The 14637-nt window shown below is 37.8% G+C and overlaps 1 protein-coding gene across 6 annotated transcripts in view; it reads right to left on the bottom strand.

Annotated features, from left to right (window-relative positions):
• Nucleotides 1-14637, bottom strand: part of MSANTD1 (Myb/SANT DNA binding domain containing 1) — a 51346-nt gene that overhangs the window by 4110 nt on the left and 32599 nt on the right. For all 6 annotated transcript variants that reach the window (XM_068679764.1, XM_068679765.1, XM_068679766.1 and 3 more), the window contains one exon: nucleotides 6352-6636. In XM_068679764.1, coding sequence (XP_068535865.1) covers nucleotides 6352-6636 — 285 coding nt within the window. The remainder of the gene's footprint in view (nucleotides 1-6351; nucleotides 6637-14637) is intronic.

The following is a 14637-nucleotide window of genomic DNA, read 5'->3' as shown; positions in this document are numbered from 1 at the left end:
AAGACATAGAATGACAGAAACAAAAACAAACAAACAAAAAAAAAAAAGATGGAATGTTTTGGATTGAAAGATTTAAAATATACTTTATTTCTAAGAGAAGAAAAAAAATATTTGAAGGGTTGTCCTAGAGACTGCACAGTAATGCAGGACGTTTTATGATGACTCACAAGTCCATAATAAGGACAAGATTTATAATTCTTTATCTTGCAGAATAGCTCTTGAAGGAAAACTCTTGAGAATAGGGTCTCCAATAAATAAATAACTAAATAAATAAAATATAAAAGGAAAGAAGGATCCAAAGAATCTAGTTTACAAGTAAAGGACACTCAGTGATGTGAAACAACATAAAATGTGGTGATTCCTGAATATTTGAATCTTGAAAAGTTTCTTCAGATACCAAGCCACCTTTCTTTAGAAGCTCTAGGTCTCCTATGTAGGGCCAGAGAGACCTCTCCAACTTTTTCTAACAGAAAGTAAAGAGGGAAGCAGGGATAGGAATATGACACATAAGGTTCAGCAGTGAGTATCCCATCAGCGTTAATATCCTCAAGTAGTTTCAGCTAGAAGTATGTCTAGTTTGGTAGTCTCAAGGCACCAGCATAAGAAATGAACAATATTTCATGTAACAAACATCAGCTGGTTGCTGATTCTCCACGTTGTATTCCTGTGCAACCAACATCTCTGTGACGATGAGAATGCAACAGATCCTGACAGCATCCTTCTACCAAAGGTAGATTTTGATCTGAAGGGAAGAGTGGTCTGGGAAATCCAGGACCTCAGATACAACTTGGTGGTACTTTTGGACCTCCAGTGTTTATGACAGAGAAGAGCACTGGCATTAGGACCATGTTCCAAGCAGAACCTTGCAAAGCTATTTCCACACAATGGCCTAAAATAAATAGGCAGGATTCAAAGAAATGAAGGGAAGCGATGCTTTCCCTCTCATCTATGAGGCTAAACCAGAAATGACAGTGTGTGTTGGGGTCCAAGAGGAACAAAGCAAAACCTCCAGGTATAACTAGGCAAGACATTTCCAGTCTCAAATGCGTGTACTGTACATCTATCTAAAATCATTTTAATTCACTGTCCAAAAAGTTCCTTGATTGATTGCCTACACTCACCCAGTGATGCTCGTTTAAGAAATATGTGTGAATAATTAATGAAATGGGAGTTAAAACACAAAATAATCAGTCTATTACCTGTGTTACCTCCACAAAACCACAATAAAAACCCTTCTTTTCTGACTACTTCATGGCGTATGAAGTACTATTGTTTTTTTCTTCAAAATTCATTAAGAACTAACTACTGTTTCTGACTTGGTTGTGGATTTTTTTTGTTTTGTTGTTGGTGGAGTTTTTTTGTTTGTTTGAAGCTATGAACAAATTTGAGTAGACCACTCTACCATCTTTATGAAACAGAACTAACAATGATCTGGAACTAAATGTTAGTATTAGAGATGGCAGAAAGATCTTCACAGTTTGAGGGCTGAGAATCGGAGCAATCTGGATCTTCTGGTAAACTAGGCTCATTCAAATACAGCCAAATGCATTCAGGAATTTACAAGACTCAACCTTGAAGTGTAGATAACCACCACAAAAAATGGCTCGGAGGCTGGGCAAAGCATCGTACTATGATAACAAGTCTGCATAATGAGGTAAGATGCACTATATAATGCGCATAGCCTTAAGCTCAAACTTCTTTGTAGAAGCCGCCCATTCAGATTTTAAATAACTATGGCATGATTTTAGAAAGATTAAAGGACTTGCCAAAACTGTTATTTCCTGAATTAGCATCTTTACCAAGTTTTAATGCACTTCTATTAAACAATACGTATCCTGGTTAATTCTGGTTACCTATTCTTACTCTTTTCTTGTGTGTAAACCATGTGTACCAATTTATTCAATTTACCTTTTAAAAATGAAAGTATACCAAAGATGGTATCACGGTACATGACTACATCTAGATAGAAAGCAAAAAAAAAATACTAAAAATATCTCAAATACAGTGGAAGGAAAGATAAATAGAAGTAGCATCTGAAAGTTTATCTCACTATATTCAAATTAGAAACAACATACTGGTTTAAGCAAGGGATTAATCTCTGGACCAGATTATTATAGAGGAGAGTGATTTCTCCGTCTTCTAAATATATCAGATCTGGACTGGATATCTCATGAAAAATTTCCAAGAGTCAAACAAATCCTAGGAACAGAGAAGTGGAGGAGAGCAGAGACGGGGGCTTCAGAATGCAGTAGCCCTCTGCTGAAGGGAACCATACCACAGAATCCCCTCTGTAACATTCTGGGCTACACATCAGAATAACTGAATTCAAATACATCGACGGTGTTCAACAGAAGTCAGACTAGATGGCATTGTGGTTTTATTATAGTCTATTAATCTACGGAAGTAACTTCTTTTCACCCCCATTTTCAGTTTGATAGAAATGGCAAAACTGATGAGGTCTGAACCACATTCACAATCTGCATAATTATGTTTTGTCATTATTTTAACAATGAAGAAACAAGACTATAAATTAATCCACAGGGTGAAAAAACAGTTTTCAATTAGATAAAAAGTCATTTATAGCATTGTTATGAAATCTGAATTTAAAAGTTTAAGCTGCAGTACAAGACTCCATCACACCACATTATATTATCCAACAATAATTCTACCATTGTCAGATGTTTTATGGACACTGCAGTACAATATAAGCTTTTTTAAAGCCCAAGAGCAGTGTTCATGCAATACTGAACAAATAGCAGGCATCCCATTAAAGGAAATAGGAATTCCAAATGTTTTTCCTCATCTGTGAATTGCAACAGAAATAAAAATTAATTTGATCTCAAATTAATTGTATTATCACTAACTAGGAAAAACAGGTTTTTCTAAGAAGCTTTTCTAAGAAGCTCCCAGACTCCAATAAAATGTAAAGGAATCTAGCTTCAACTACTTTTAGCTTGAGAGTGTGTATGTATTGATAGAAGTGTAAATTTTGACATTTTTCTCTGTCATAAAAGCTAAATATTAAATTCAATATATATTTTTATAATGTTGTAACTTATACAGCCAAGAATCCTCCTGCTATGATCAAGGATACCATGGAAAAACAGAAAGCTCATGCTTAAAAGCTGTGTTCAAGAGTTTAAGGGAATAACAGTAAAATTTTCAGAAGCCTAAAAGTTGGCTTTAAAAAAAAATGTACTCTTTGAGGTTTTTTCACTGATCTATTGTTGCCATAACATCATTATTTTTATTACTGGAGAAAAAAAATCCCACAGCATAAGCTTACTTTGCACACTTAACCGATCTGTGTATAGTCTGCTTCACAGACAAATAAGAACTACATAGTCATAAAATATATAGATGAAAAACACGCCAATGTTTTACATATAGATATATGTGCATTTTTTTCAAACTAAGTGTTTTATATAGCTATAAAATAATAAAGTTGAGAGGGAGATTGGGGATCTGAAGCATTCTTTTGATTTCAAATCCCAGTGTTGTCTTTAGTACATTTTTTGAATATGTTAGATCAACCGTGTACTGTTTAGAGTCAAGGACATTTACCAAAAAAAAAAAAAAAAAAGCCAAGAGGGACCCAAATTTTGTATGCAAATTCTTTTTGCTCTTGTTGGTTATTTCAAAGTGTTTTTCACATACAGGATGACATACTAATTGCTTAAGCTGAAAATTGCTTCTCATTTCATAATTTTCCATTAGTAACTCCAAAAGAATTATCTTCCCTGTCTTACCATGGCAGCTTTAAGTGATTTTAACCCATCTGATACCATTAGCAAGTGCTGTATTTCCTTCTGGCCAAAAAAAAAGGAGTACATATTCTTTTCTAATTCATCAGACTTAACTAAACAGGTCAAAGCTGTACAAGCTTTTCAAAACCCCCTGTGAATATTTTAATACCACTTTTCTTCCTCCCAGGTACATGTCCCATTAATATCACAAGTACCTGCAGATTTTTAATCTGGTCACGACGCTCACCTGAAATGTTATACTAATCTCTCAAGTGGTATGTACAGCTCAACTTTTTTTTTCTTTAAACACAGCTCAACATTTTTTTTCCTTAAACACAGAAGAACTGAATTTTAACTTTTGAATATGTACATATCTTGTTTTTAAACGATATGCACAGTATTCCATTGCACAAACAAATTTTATAGTAGAGAATAAGACTGTGAGAGCACAACTACACCAGCAAGTTAGGGAGCAACATATTATGGAGGTCCTACCACAGTGACGGTCAACCTGTCCTTCCCTGCAGCTCATGAAGCCAGTTGTGCAGTCATCCTTACCGGGCATCAGTAGCACTGCAGCCTGAGCTACAGCATGGACAGAGCATCATCACCTGCCATGTAGGCTTGCAGCCGGCTGAAAACCTGCCTGCACCATTAAACGCTAGATTTCAATGACCAATAGTTCCTAACTTGGCTAAGTTCAAATATATATATATATTTTTTTTTTTACTAAAAAATAATAAACAAATAAAAACACAAAAATGGACAAAAAAAAAAAAAAAAAAAAACACAGAACCTGAAGCAGGCTAAAACACATGATAGCCTAAATTTTCCAAATCTTATCACTGTGGAGAAAAGGCAGAGTAGTTTAAGTCTGCTAAGATGAAAGCCCACCTGTAAATGAAAGCATCTACATGAGAGTGGGACTCTGCAAACTGTAAGCACAATGAATGCACAGTTGTGGTTGATTAGCTTGACTTCTGAGATGGCTTGTCTACACTCTTGCAACGAGACCTGGTGTGGTGACCTCTGCCTTCCCCTCACAGCCACCCATGGTACAAAATAGATGTTGTACAGGAATTGTCCCTAACCTGAAGAAACTTAACATCTTGCAACTGAAAAAATACAACCTTAAGTTATCAAATGATAACTTATCATCGGTGATGGAGCCAGGGAACAGGAAGGGAAGGGGGGGACACTCGGGGTGATGGCATTTGTCTTCCCAAGGCCACTGTTAGGCCTGCTGGTGGGCAGCAGCCAACCAGTTTCTCGGTTTGCTTGGCTTCTGCTGCCCCTGGTAAGCTGCCTTAACTTCAAGCCACAAGCTCTCACACTTGGAGAGCTCCCCCAGCCCACCTGTGGACAGGGAGCCAGCAGCTGGTGGTGCTCAGCTGCCTGCTGGGGCTAAACCACAACGGCCTAGTGAATAAAATTTGCCCCATAGCTGTCGAAAAGTAACCTTAACTATTAAAAAAATATTATTGGAAATCAAATTATGAACTGGAGGAGCAGAAAGTTCTTGCATAAGAAGCCTGATCTTGGCAACTGCAGAGAGATCATTCATCAGGGTTATCAAACCATTACAATGATCTATGATGAAAAAAATAAATTGTTGCTTGTGAACAAAAAAGCTGCAACAGCTCAGAAATCACACGCGTGATAGCCATAATATATTTTCAATTGCCAAAAGAAAGTTTTTAAAATAATCAACCATTCAAAGACCATTGCTTAAATGATTGAATGCATTTATCCTAGTTTTACTCATCCAAGAGTAAGCCTGGAAACAATAATCCAGACTTGCTGCGTTGGTTCTTCTTCCAGCTTAACACCTGCTCAGTTGCATGACTGACAGATCATTTTACTGTTATAGTTTAAGGCTCACAGACTTATGGTAAGGATCTCCAGGATTGACTTTTTTGCTGCCATAAAACTGCAATCAACTCTTATCTCACACTACTCTGGACAAAAAATGTGACTAGTAAAATCTAAAGTTTGTATCCAGTGTACAACCCTGCCTTTTGTTAAAATGCTATCTTCCAAACTACTACAAACTTATCAAAAAAAGGCAATACGTTTGCACTCTCAAACTAGCATTTACTTTGAAAAAGTGACATTCTCAATTGTATTTAAAATGGTTGCATTTTGGTGTCCACAGCAATATTTAGCATGCTACTTTTCTCCACTTTAACAATAGCTGAAGCCAGGGAAAGTTCGCTTACTCATACCAAAATAAAACTAGAGCAAGCCAAGAGTCATCTAAGCAGTATGCTATATCTCTTACTGCTTTCTCAGTACTGTCTTGAACATGCCTGTACTCCTATTACAAACACTCTACCTCATGTGAGCAGTGACATGCATGCTGAATTTTGGCAATATTACATGACTTTTTGCCCAGTCCTCCTACTCTCTTCCAATCTCTCATAAAGGAAGAAAGAAAATGCCCTAATTCAGCAGAAAGGCTGACACTGGGAAATATATCTCACTTGTGATTTACAAGAAAGATACAACAGCCATTAGAGGAAAATGTTCCAGGATTTCCCTTTTAGATAGCTGATCCGGGTTCATTCTCTGAAATACAAGAAAGGGGAAAAAAATTAGATACTACCTCAGCTTGTAAGAAAGTAAGCTTGACGAGCTCTCTGAATGTTCATCTTCAAAGCACTCTTCCCTTCCTTCGTATGTAAACTGGTTATATGGCAAATACAGAGGTGTTGACTTAGCTGATGGAGACTGTGAGGCCTCCGTCTGTGATGTAGAAGGACCCGGTTGCTGATTTTCATGCATTTTCACATCGCTGTGGTCTGTCACTTTGGATAAAATCCTATCAATGGTTTTGTAGTAAGGCCAGTCAGGTGCAACAGTTTCACTGTCAGTCATGCATTTTAATTTCCTGCAAAAAAACGGCATAAAACATTAGAGCCTGTTTTCCTTTAAAAGTAACTTTCAGACAGATCTTCTATCTCAAAACATTTGTTCTGGTCATGTTTGGGAGTCGAACTGAATGTTTTTAATGAGTACAAAATCAGACACTTTTTTCTTTTAATCTCCAAGGAAGCTGTTAAGTTTCTTTTCCTAGTTTTAACCTGTGATTAAAAGACGAATTTCCTTTGGGGTTTACATGCAACACAAATAAAGGACATGACAGCTTCTAATGAAAACAGCTCTGCATTGATCATGGAATACTTTTTCTTCTCCTTGCAGACTGCCAGACTAACCGATCTGACAGCAGCCCCTGGCAGTGCACTAGGACAGCCAGGGCATGGAACAGAGCACAGCCTTACCAGACTATGGTCAGCACTGGCCTTCCATGTGTTGCAAAGTATTTATTTTCCATTAGGAGTATAAATGTCTATAAATATCATTCCTATTCTTTTCCTAACGTTGTCTATAAGCTCTGGCTTGGCCTTGTGAAGATTCTAGTAACAGCCATAAGATGTAAATGTCTGCTCATCAGTTACAGGGTAAAGATCAGTATAGGAAGAAGTATAGGTCCATTTATGTGCACACACACGGAAAAAAAAATAATAAAAATAAAAAGCAGGCAGATAATAATGCATTATAAACAGCATGCACAAAAACATTACAGTGGAAGGACTATCAGCCATGACCTTGTCCTTCACTTGCATCTTATTATGAGATCTGTCATTCAGTCCTAACATAAAGTTCACCACTAACCCATTTGGCATCCATTGTTATGCTATTTGCTTTTACTGAAAAATACAAAACTCAGGTGAACAGATTTAACTCAGAAACACTCCTTCACCCAGCTAGCATCCCAAACTTTATTCTCTTTTGCCTTTCCTGGTTAGGGTCTTGTTACTCTAAATGAAAGTGCAGCAAAAGAAGAAAATAAGAACATCGAGATCAATGACAACTGCTCCACTTTTATAAACCAGATTTCATTTAAATGAATAACAACAAAAGCACACAAACAAACAAATCTGATTCTCTAAGCTAGGAAAAGGTTTCAATTTGCAGGAAAAAAAAAAAAATGAATAAAGATAAAAAACTCTTCCTGGACACCTGGCCCATCCCTTTTTCTTGAAGCCTTCCAGGTTTTTCCTCCTCTGAATCCATCCTGCCCACACCAGTCCCCACAAAAGATAGAAGTAAATAACATGTAAACATGATAAAAATGGTGCCAAACTTAAAGGTGGGAACTTAAACTTCTTCCTTTTAAACACCTCCCAGCCCAGGGTAAGGGGAAATCCACTAGTGAGAAAAAAAGGCAAAAATATTTGCGTAGATTTTGAAGCTATTTAAGGATTCTTCTTTTTTTCTTGTCCTTGCAAGGTCTGATGAGCTTTGCCAGCTATTTGGGAAGGCACATTATAGCCCTGCATAGCAAAACCTCCACAGCTGACTGTATTTTTATGCCCTATATGCATTCAAAATTTTAATTTCATACATGTTTCACAACCTGCTGCTGCAATTTCATAGTCAGAGAATATCTAGTACAAACTACAAATACATCTATATCCATCAAGCACAGACATAAAATAGCTAAACTCAGGGCAGACAGCAACCATCACTTGATATTGATTATTTTTAGTTTAATTGCTTAGGCTATTCACATGAAGAGCAAATCAATTATACCACTATGAGCTACTAGCCAGGTCTGCATTTCTCATTTGTTTGTCCATGTTGTGAAACCTTCAATATATTCAAACAATTTATTTTAAAACGTTACCATCCTCAACTGTTCATTGCAATGCATTCACCATGTTCTGTCACCCCACGGGCAAGACAGCAGAAAGCCATGCACGAGCATTTCTCTGCCATGTCAGAACAAAGTCCAGCAGCTGCATTAAGACCTCACCAGACATGGTTTGAGCCTTCAGAACTGCAAAACAACACGGCAAAAAGGATAAGAAATGCTCAGCCATGGTATTCCATCAGCTTTGCTCTTGGAGCAGACAGCTGACTTGTGTTTAGCTTAGTGTCAGTAAGGTCCCCCATGTCCTCATCTGCAGAGCTGCTGCCCAGCCTGTCTCTGCAGGGGACTCATCCATCCCAGGGGAAGGATTTTGCTTTTGTCCTTGTTGAGTTTCACGAGGTCCATGTCAGCCCATTTCTCCAGTTTATCTAGGAGCCTCTGAAGGGCAGCGTTGCCCTTTCTTGTGAGAGCTGTACCCTGCAGTTTGATCCTTTGCAAAACCACATTCCAATATATGTTCCTTCAGGCCATTAAATAGGACATTTTCCGGCATAGCCCCTGGTGGTCTTCCACCTAGAATGAGCCTCTTGGTAGAATACAAGTCATTAACCATCGCACTTTGAGCCCAGTGATCCAGTCAGATTGTCATCCAGCTAGTAGTCCATCCATTTGGAGTATACTATGGCAGCCAAAAGGGCCAGCTGTACTGGGTGCATCAGACAGGGCACTGCTAACCATTCGAGGGAAGGGATTGTCCTGATGTGGCATCACCTCAAGCGCTGTGTGCAGTTTAAGACCACCAGTATAAGAAGGATACAAACTACCGGAAAGCATCCACCCAAAGGAGGGCTAGAAAGACAGTGAAGCGTCTAGAAGGCAAGACATACGAGGAGCAGCTGAGGCCCTTTGGTGTGTTCAGCCCAGAGCAGAGCAGGTTGAGGGGAGGCCTCATGGCAGCCTGCAGCTCCCTCATGAGGGGAGCAGAGAGGCAGGCGCTGAGCTCTGCTCTCTGGGGACAGCGACAGGACCCGAGGGAACAGCATGGAGCTGGGACAGGGGAGGGTCAGGCTGGGAGTTAGGGAAAGGTTCTGCACCCAGAGGGTGGTTGGGCACTGGGACAGACTCCCCAGGGCAGTGGTCACAGCACCAAGCCTGATGGAGTTCAAGAAGCATTTGGACAACACTGTCAGACATCGGGTTTGATTTTGGGGTGGTTGTGTGTGGAGACAGGAGTTGGACTAGATGAGTATGATCCTCGTGGGTCCCTTCTAAATAAGGATATTCTGAATTCTATGATCCCAGCTTGGATACAAGGACAATCTTGGAGACTGTGTCAAAAGACTTACTCCTGTCAAGCTAAACAATATCCGTTGCTCTACTCTCATCCACAGATCTAGTCATTTAATCAGAGAAGGCAAGCAACTCAGCCAGATACAATTCACTCTGAGTAAATCCATTCTGGCTATTTCCAGTCACCACATTCTCCTTCATGTGACCATACACTGCTTCCAAGATGCCTTGCTCTGTGATCATCCCAGGAGTTGAGGGGAAGCTGATCAATTGTCAATTCCTATTGCCCTTGCTGAAGATGGGTTCAACAGCAGGTTCTTCATTCACCAAGGACCTCCCTCAATCTTCATAAATTTTCAGAGATGATCCCTGACTCAATAGTTTTCCACTAGTTGTATTTCCACTGCTTCTTGAACCCTGTTCCAGGCACAAGAGCCTGGGAGACCTGGGCAGTGAGGACCCAGACAGAGGGTACTGAGCATCCTCAGCCTTAACACAGGCATCTGTGGTCAGTAAATAACCCACCCCTTTCAGCAGCAGGTCCACATCTTCCATGTTTATCCTTTCACCGCTAATAAAGTAGTAGAAATGTAGCAGTAAGCAACTTTTATTAAGAGAATATTTGGTCTAAACCGCAAATTAAGACAGCTCCGTGTAGGATTATCTTATTATTAATTAGAGTGCCCTGATGACCATTCTGAATACATTACATTTCAAGTATTAATTTATCACTAGAATGGCACTAAAAATAGTCTTCTGTTACCATTATTATATCATCCTGAGCTAAATGCTGTCTTCTTTACTTTAGCAAAAGTTTTCAGGAGCAGGTATTTTCCCAAGTAGGCCAATACCTTGGTTTTTATGTTGGAGGTCAGCTGTGCACCTAGACCCCATTTTTGCTAACACTCTCATGATGTTGAAGGAAGAGCTGTAGTTTATCATCTGCCCCTACAGCTCTAGGGTTGGAGATGCATAAAACTAGATATTTCTATGGCTCCGAATGCATTGTATGGGTAGAAATTCTTCCACTTCTGACTACTTACCATAGCTCTGGGCTAAAATAAATAAATAAGTGATCAACACCAGGAGATTGGCAGGGGAATTTTGTTAGCTTAAAAGCAACACCAGCAGCAACCATCTACCTGTATGGAGTCTGGATCATTCTTAAAGAAAAAAAAATGATTAAATAGATGGAGAGATGAGAAGATAATGAAAAAGGGAGTGTCTACTTTGAAAAAGAACTAGGAATGCTACAGGTGGAGGACAACAGTGAGAATATTCACTGCTACAGTAGTGATGTTTTAGCTTTCTGGTAAAAAACAAATAGCTTGGCAATATTAAATTTCAGGATTCACTGATTATTTTAAAATAAACAAGGAAACCTAGAGAAACAGTTGAGAGTTTCTGCCTGCATTAGTGTAACTAAAACCCCAGCAGAACTGAAGTCTAAGGCAAAGATGAGTTTACTGCTCTCAGTCAGTAATTACCATAAATCATCACAGCAGGTCTCAGTTGCATCTAAAACGTAAATTTGCTTTTCTCTTTGTTTTGTTTTTGTGTTGGTTTGTTATGTGTTTTTTTGCTTTTGCTTTTTTAATGAAAAATGAAGAAGCCAGGATGAAACAGGACAAGAGTAAGGTTGGGATGCAAGAGTTCAGAAATGAGAAAGGAAGACAAGCCAAACATTCAACTCTTTGAAAATATATCCTGGGCAAATCACTGCCTGAGTGAGTGAGCCAGACAGAAAAATTAGGTAGGAAACAGGGGTAAGTGAGAAAGTCAACAGAGCTTGCAAAATAAATTCCTGCTGAGTTTATCTAGACCTGTCACTGTTTCACAAGGCTCTATTAAAATCCAACTGAGAGCAGAAGCAACTGAGAGCTCTCTCCAAAAACTCAGGCTTCAAAGTCAAGTTTCCAGTGGACAAGTATCTGAAGTATGACAAACAGTGTCGCTCAGTTAATCTAAAAGGTGGTTGCACATCTTATCACAGAGAAGTGAATAAATTAATGTTTTTTGAAGTCCTACTGCCAAAATGAATGGTCTGAGACACCAGCTGAGTAATTTGTGCTGCCATTGACCTTTCTTCAGACTTTATTCTCTGTGCCTATTACCAACCTTCTAAAATAAAATTATTATATTATAATCTAGAAAGTTTTTAAAAATCATTATTTCATCAGTTAAAAAAAAATCATGTAATCTATAACTTGCCTTTTTTCTTTTCTCTTTGCTCAACACAATATTGCTTTTTTATTATTATTACAGTATTTGATATTACTACTTGCCTTAAGGAATGGATATAAGATTCATCTCCTGGGGTTTCTGAGAAAAGCTTTCAAAATAAATAATAAATAACAACTGTTCATGAACCAATCAACAGGGAGGAAAAGAAAGATGTATGAAAGTACAGTACTTAAGTTGTGCATCTGCTATGAATTATTAAAATTAAAGAGAAAGCTGGTAAAATATTCAAATTTAACTTTCTGCAGTAATTTGGATGCACTTATATTTCATCATTTGCTGTAGCAGAGGTCAAATATTCCACTTGCTTAATGTCATAAAGTATAGCAATGAATTACACGAGCAACAATGTTTAAATTGCTATCATGTACACATGAAAATAAAAAATTAGACTAATCTTTTATTCAAATCATGAGACTGATTTAAATTTACCAATCATTAACATTAATTGACTGTGATTCAAATAAAATAGAAACAGCTGCATCCTGTTTCCTAGGCTTTGCGGAGGGTGATGTTTTTGAAAATAATAAATTTGCACTCACTGTTCTTATTTTTAAACATCAGAGGGAATCAGTCAAAACTGAGGACCACTGTGCTAGCTTTGCAAGCCCTATTTTATTTTTAAAAGCCAGTGCATATTATGCCAGTAGCAATATTACAATGTATGTAGTAAATTAATATCACTATATTAGCAGAGACAGGAAAGTGCCTTCTTTCATAAGGGCTAATTACGGGGTTATGTGTGCTGACTGCCCCAAGTATTCTACAAACCTAAAAAACTGAACTGCAAGAGATGACATACTAATCTCAGCAAAACTTTTGATACCCAGCAAATCAGAAAGATAACTTTGAATTGCAGCAGGTTTGACTCAGCTTTTCATTCTTCCACCAGAGATAAATAGGGATGTTCATGCAGCTTGTTACCCAGGTGTCTTTAAAACCGAACTTTAAAAACCTGGTGGCTGGTCTATCCACAGCAAATATTTCAGGTTCCAGTCCTAAATGCAGAATCTTACCCAAATGCACCTGCAACAATTTTTTTCCTTCCACCTGTGCAAAACTTTCCTCTCAGACAAGTTGAGTAATTTCCACAGTTGACTAAATCTCCCTTTAACATAGCGAAACTGCAGTAGGAATTACTTCAGGATATGGTATATTTTTCCCTGAATAGTTTCTTGCAAATGCTCTTGGACCACGGCAATGAAAAGGAATACAGGAGCTGCTCCCAGATCATCATCCCGCTGCCTCACTTCTGACCAAAGTCAGTACTAAATACTTCAAAAACATGTTGATGGACAGGATTTTTGGGTGACATAATGATATTTCCTGCCTTTTCCATTGACTGCTAGTAATATCCTGAAACCCACTGTCTTTTATGACTCTAATTTGAAGACAAACAATGTCTGTATTTTTATTTAATAAATCTAATCTTTAGTAAGAATAATAATAATAAAACAACCTACCACTCTTGGTCTCAGTGATTTTCAGTGGTAATGAGTTCCACATGCTTATTATGCAGTGTAATACAAATTTATATGACTTGAACTAGTTTTACATTTCTTGCCTTGCAATTTCAACAAATAGCTTCTTGTGTTATGGCAAAAGGAATACCTGCTTTACATTCTCAAAAATAGGGCAGTATGTTTTCATGCACCTCTAGAACTCCTCCAATTTCTTTGCTTTCTTTTCCAAGCGAGTCACAGATTTTTCCATTTTTCTCAATAAAGAAAGCTTTCCACATCTTATCCTAATCATGTTTTCTAAACATCTTCTCATTCTCTTGTCACCTTGTTGAAATATAGGGCAGTCTGAAATAAACATGAGAATTCAAGGAGGAAATAATGACATAAAATAGATTTATATAAAGGCATTTTAACATTTTTACAATGTTTTTACAGCAGATGTGGAGGAATGGGATATGATCATCCTAAAATTGCTTTTGTGACAGAAGCTCACATGCACTGAACTACACCTGAACTAACTTTATCTGGCAGCACAGCATTCCACATAGGATCAAAAAATGTACCCACAAACCCGGGTGAACACCTGGGCTACTAGCCCAGCCTGAGCTCCAGGCCACCATAACCACGAATAAATTTGCATTAGCTGCAGCAACTGCAGTAGCTGCTGGATAAGAAATGCACCTCCCCTGCCTATGTATATGTTTGTCTGACTTTGACTTCTTCTGCACCATGAGTAATGGCTTTCATTGGGCAATATAAGCAAAACAATATAGAATTGGATCTCAAAATGTTATGGGATCCTCAGATAGGAAAGCACATTATAAATGTGCTCGCCATTATAAATGTGTTCCTTATAAATGTGTTTACTATTTTAGATCCTTTAATATTTCAGATCATTAATATTTTTTTCAAGAGATGTTCCAGGATGTGACATGCCAGCAGCAACACTTACCACTGAACTTCATTAACTGAACTAGGAAAAATATCCAAGTACTGCTTTTCCTTTTATAGCAAATATATACATATATGTGTATATGTTTATGAATGTTTATGTATGTGTGCATATGTATGTATCATAGTTTGTAGGACAAAAAAAATATTTTCCTTTATGAAATCATGGCTCAACACTAAATAACACTATTACCTGATTAAATATTCTAATCTGGTAAATTTCTGACTATTAAAGTTGAGACCATAGCACCTTTGTGACACTACAGAGTTGGGTAAAAAGTAAGAGATC

Source organism: Anas acuta, chromosome 4 (genome assembly GCF_963932015.1).
Source record: "Anas acuta chromosome 4, bAnaAcu1.1, whole genome shotgun sequence".
Classification (NCBI taxonomy): Eukaryota; Metazoa; Chordata; class Aves; order Anseriformes; family Anatidae; genus Anas; species Anas acuta.
This window is presented reverse-complemented; position numbering and strand designations above follow the sequence as displayed.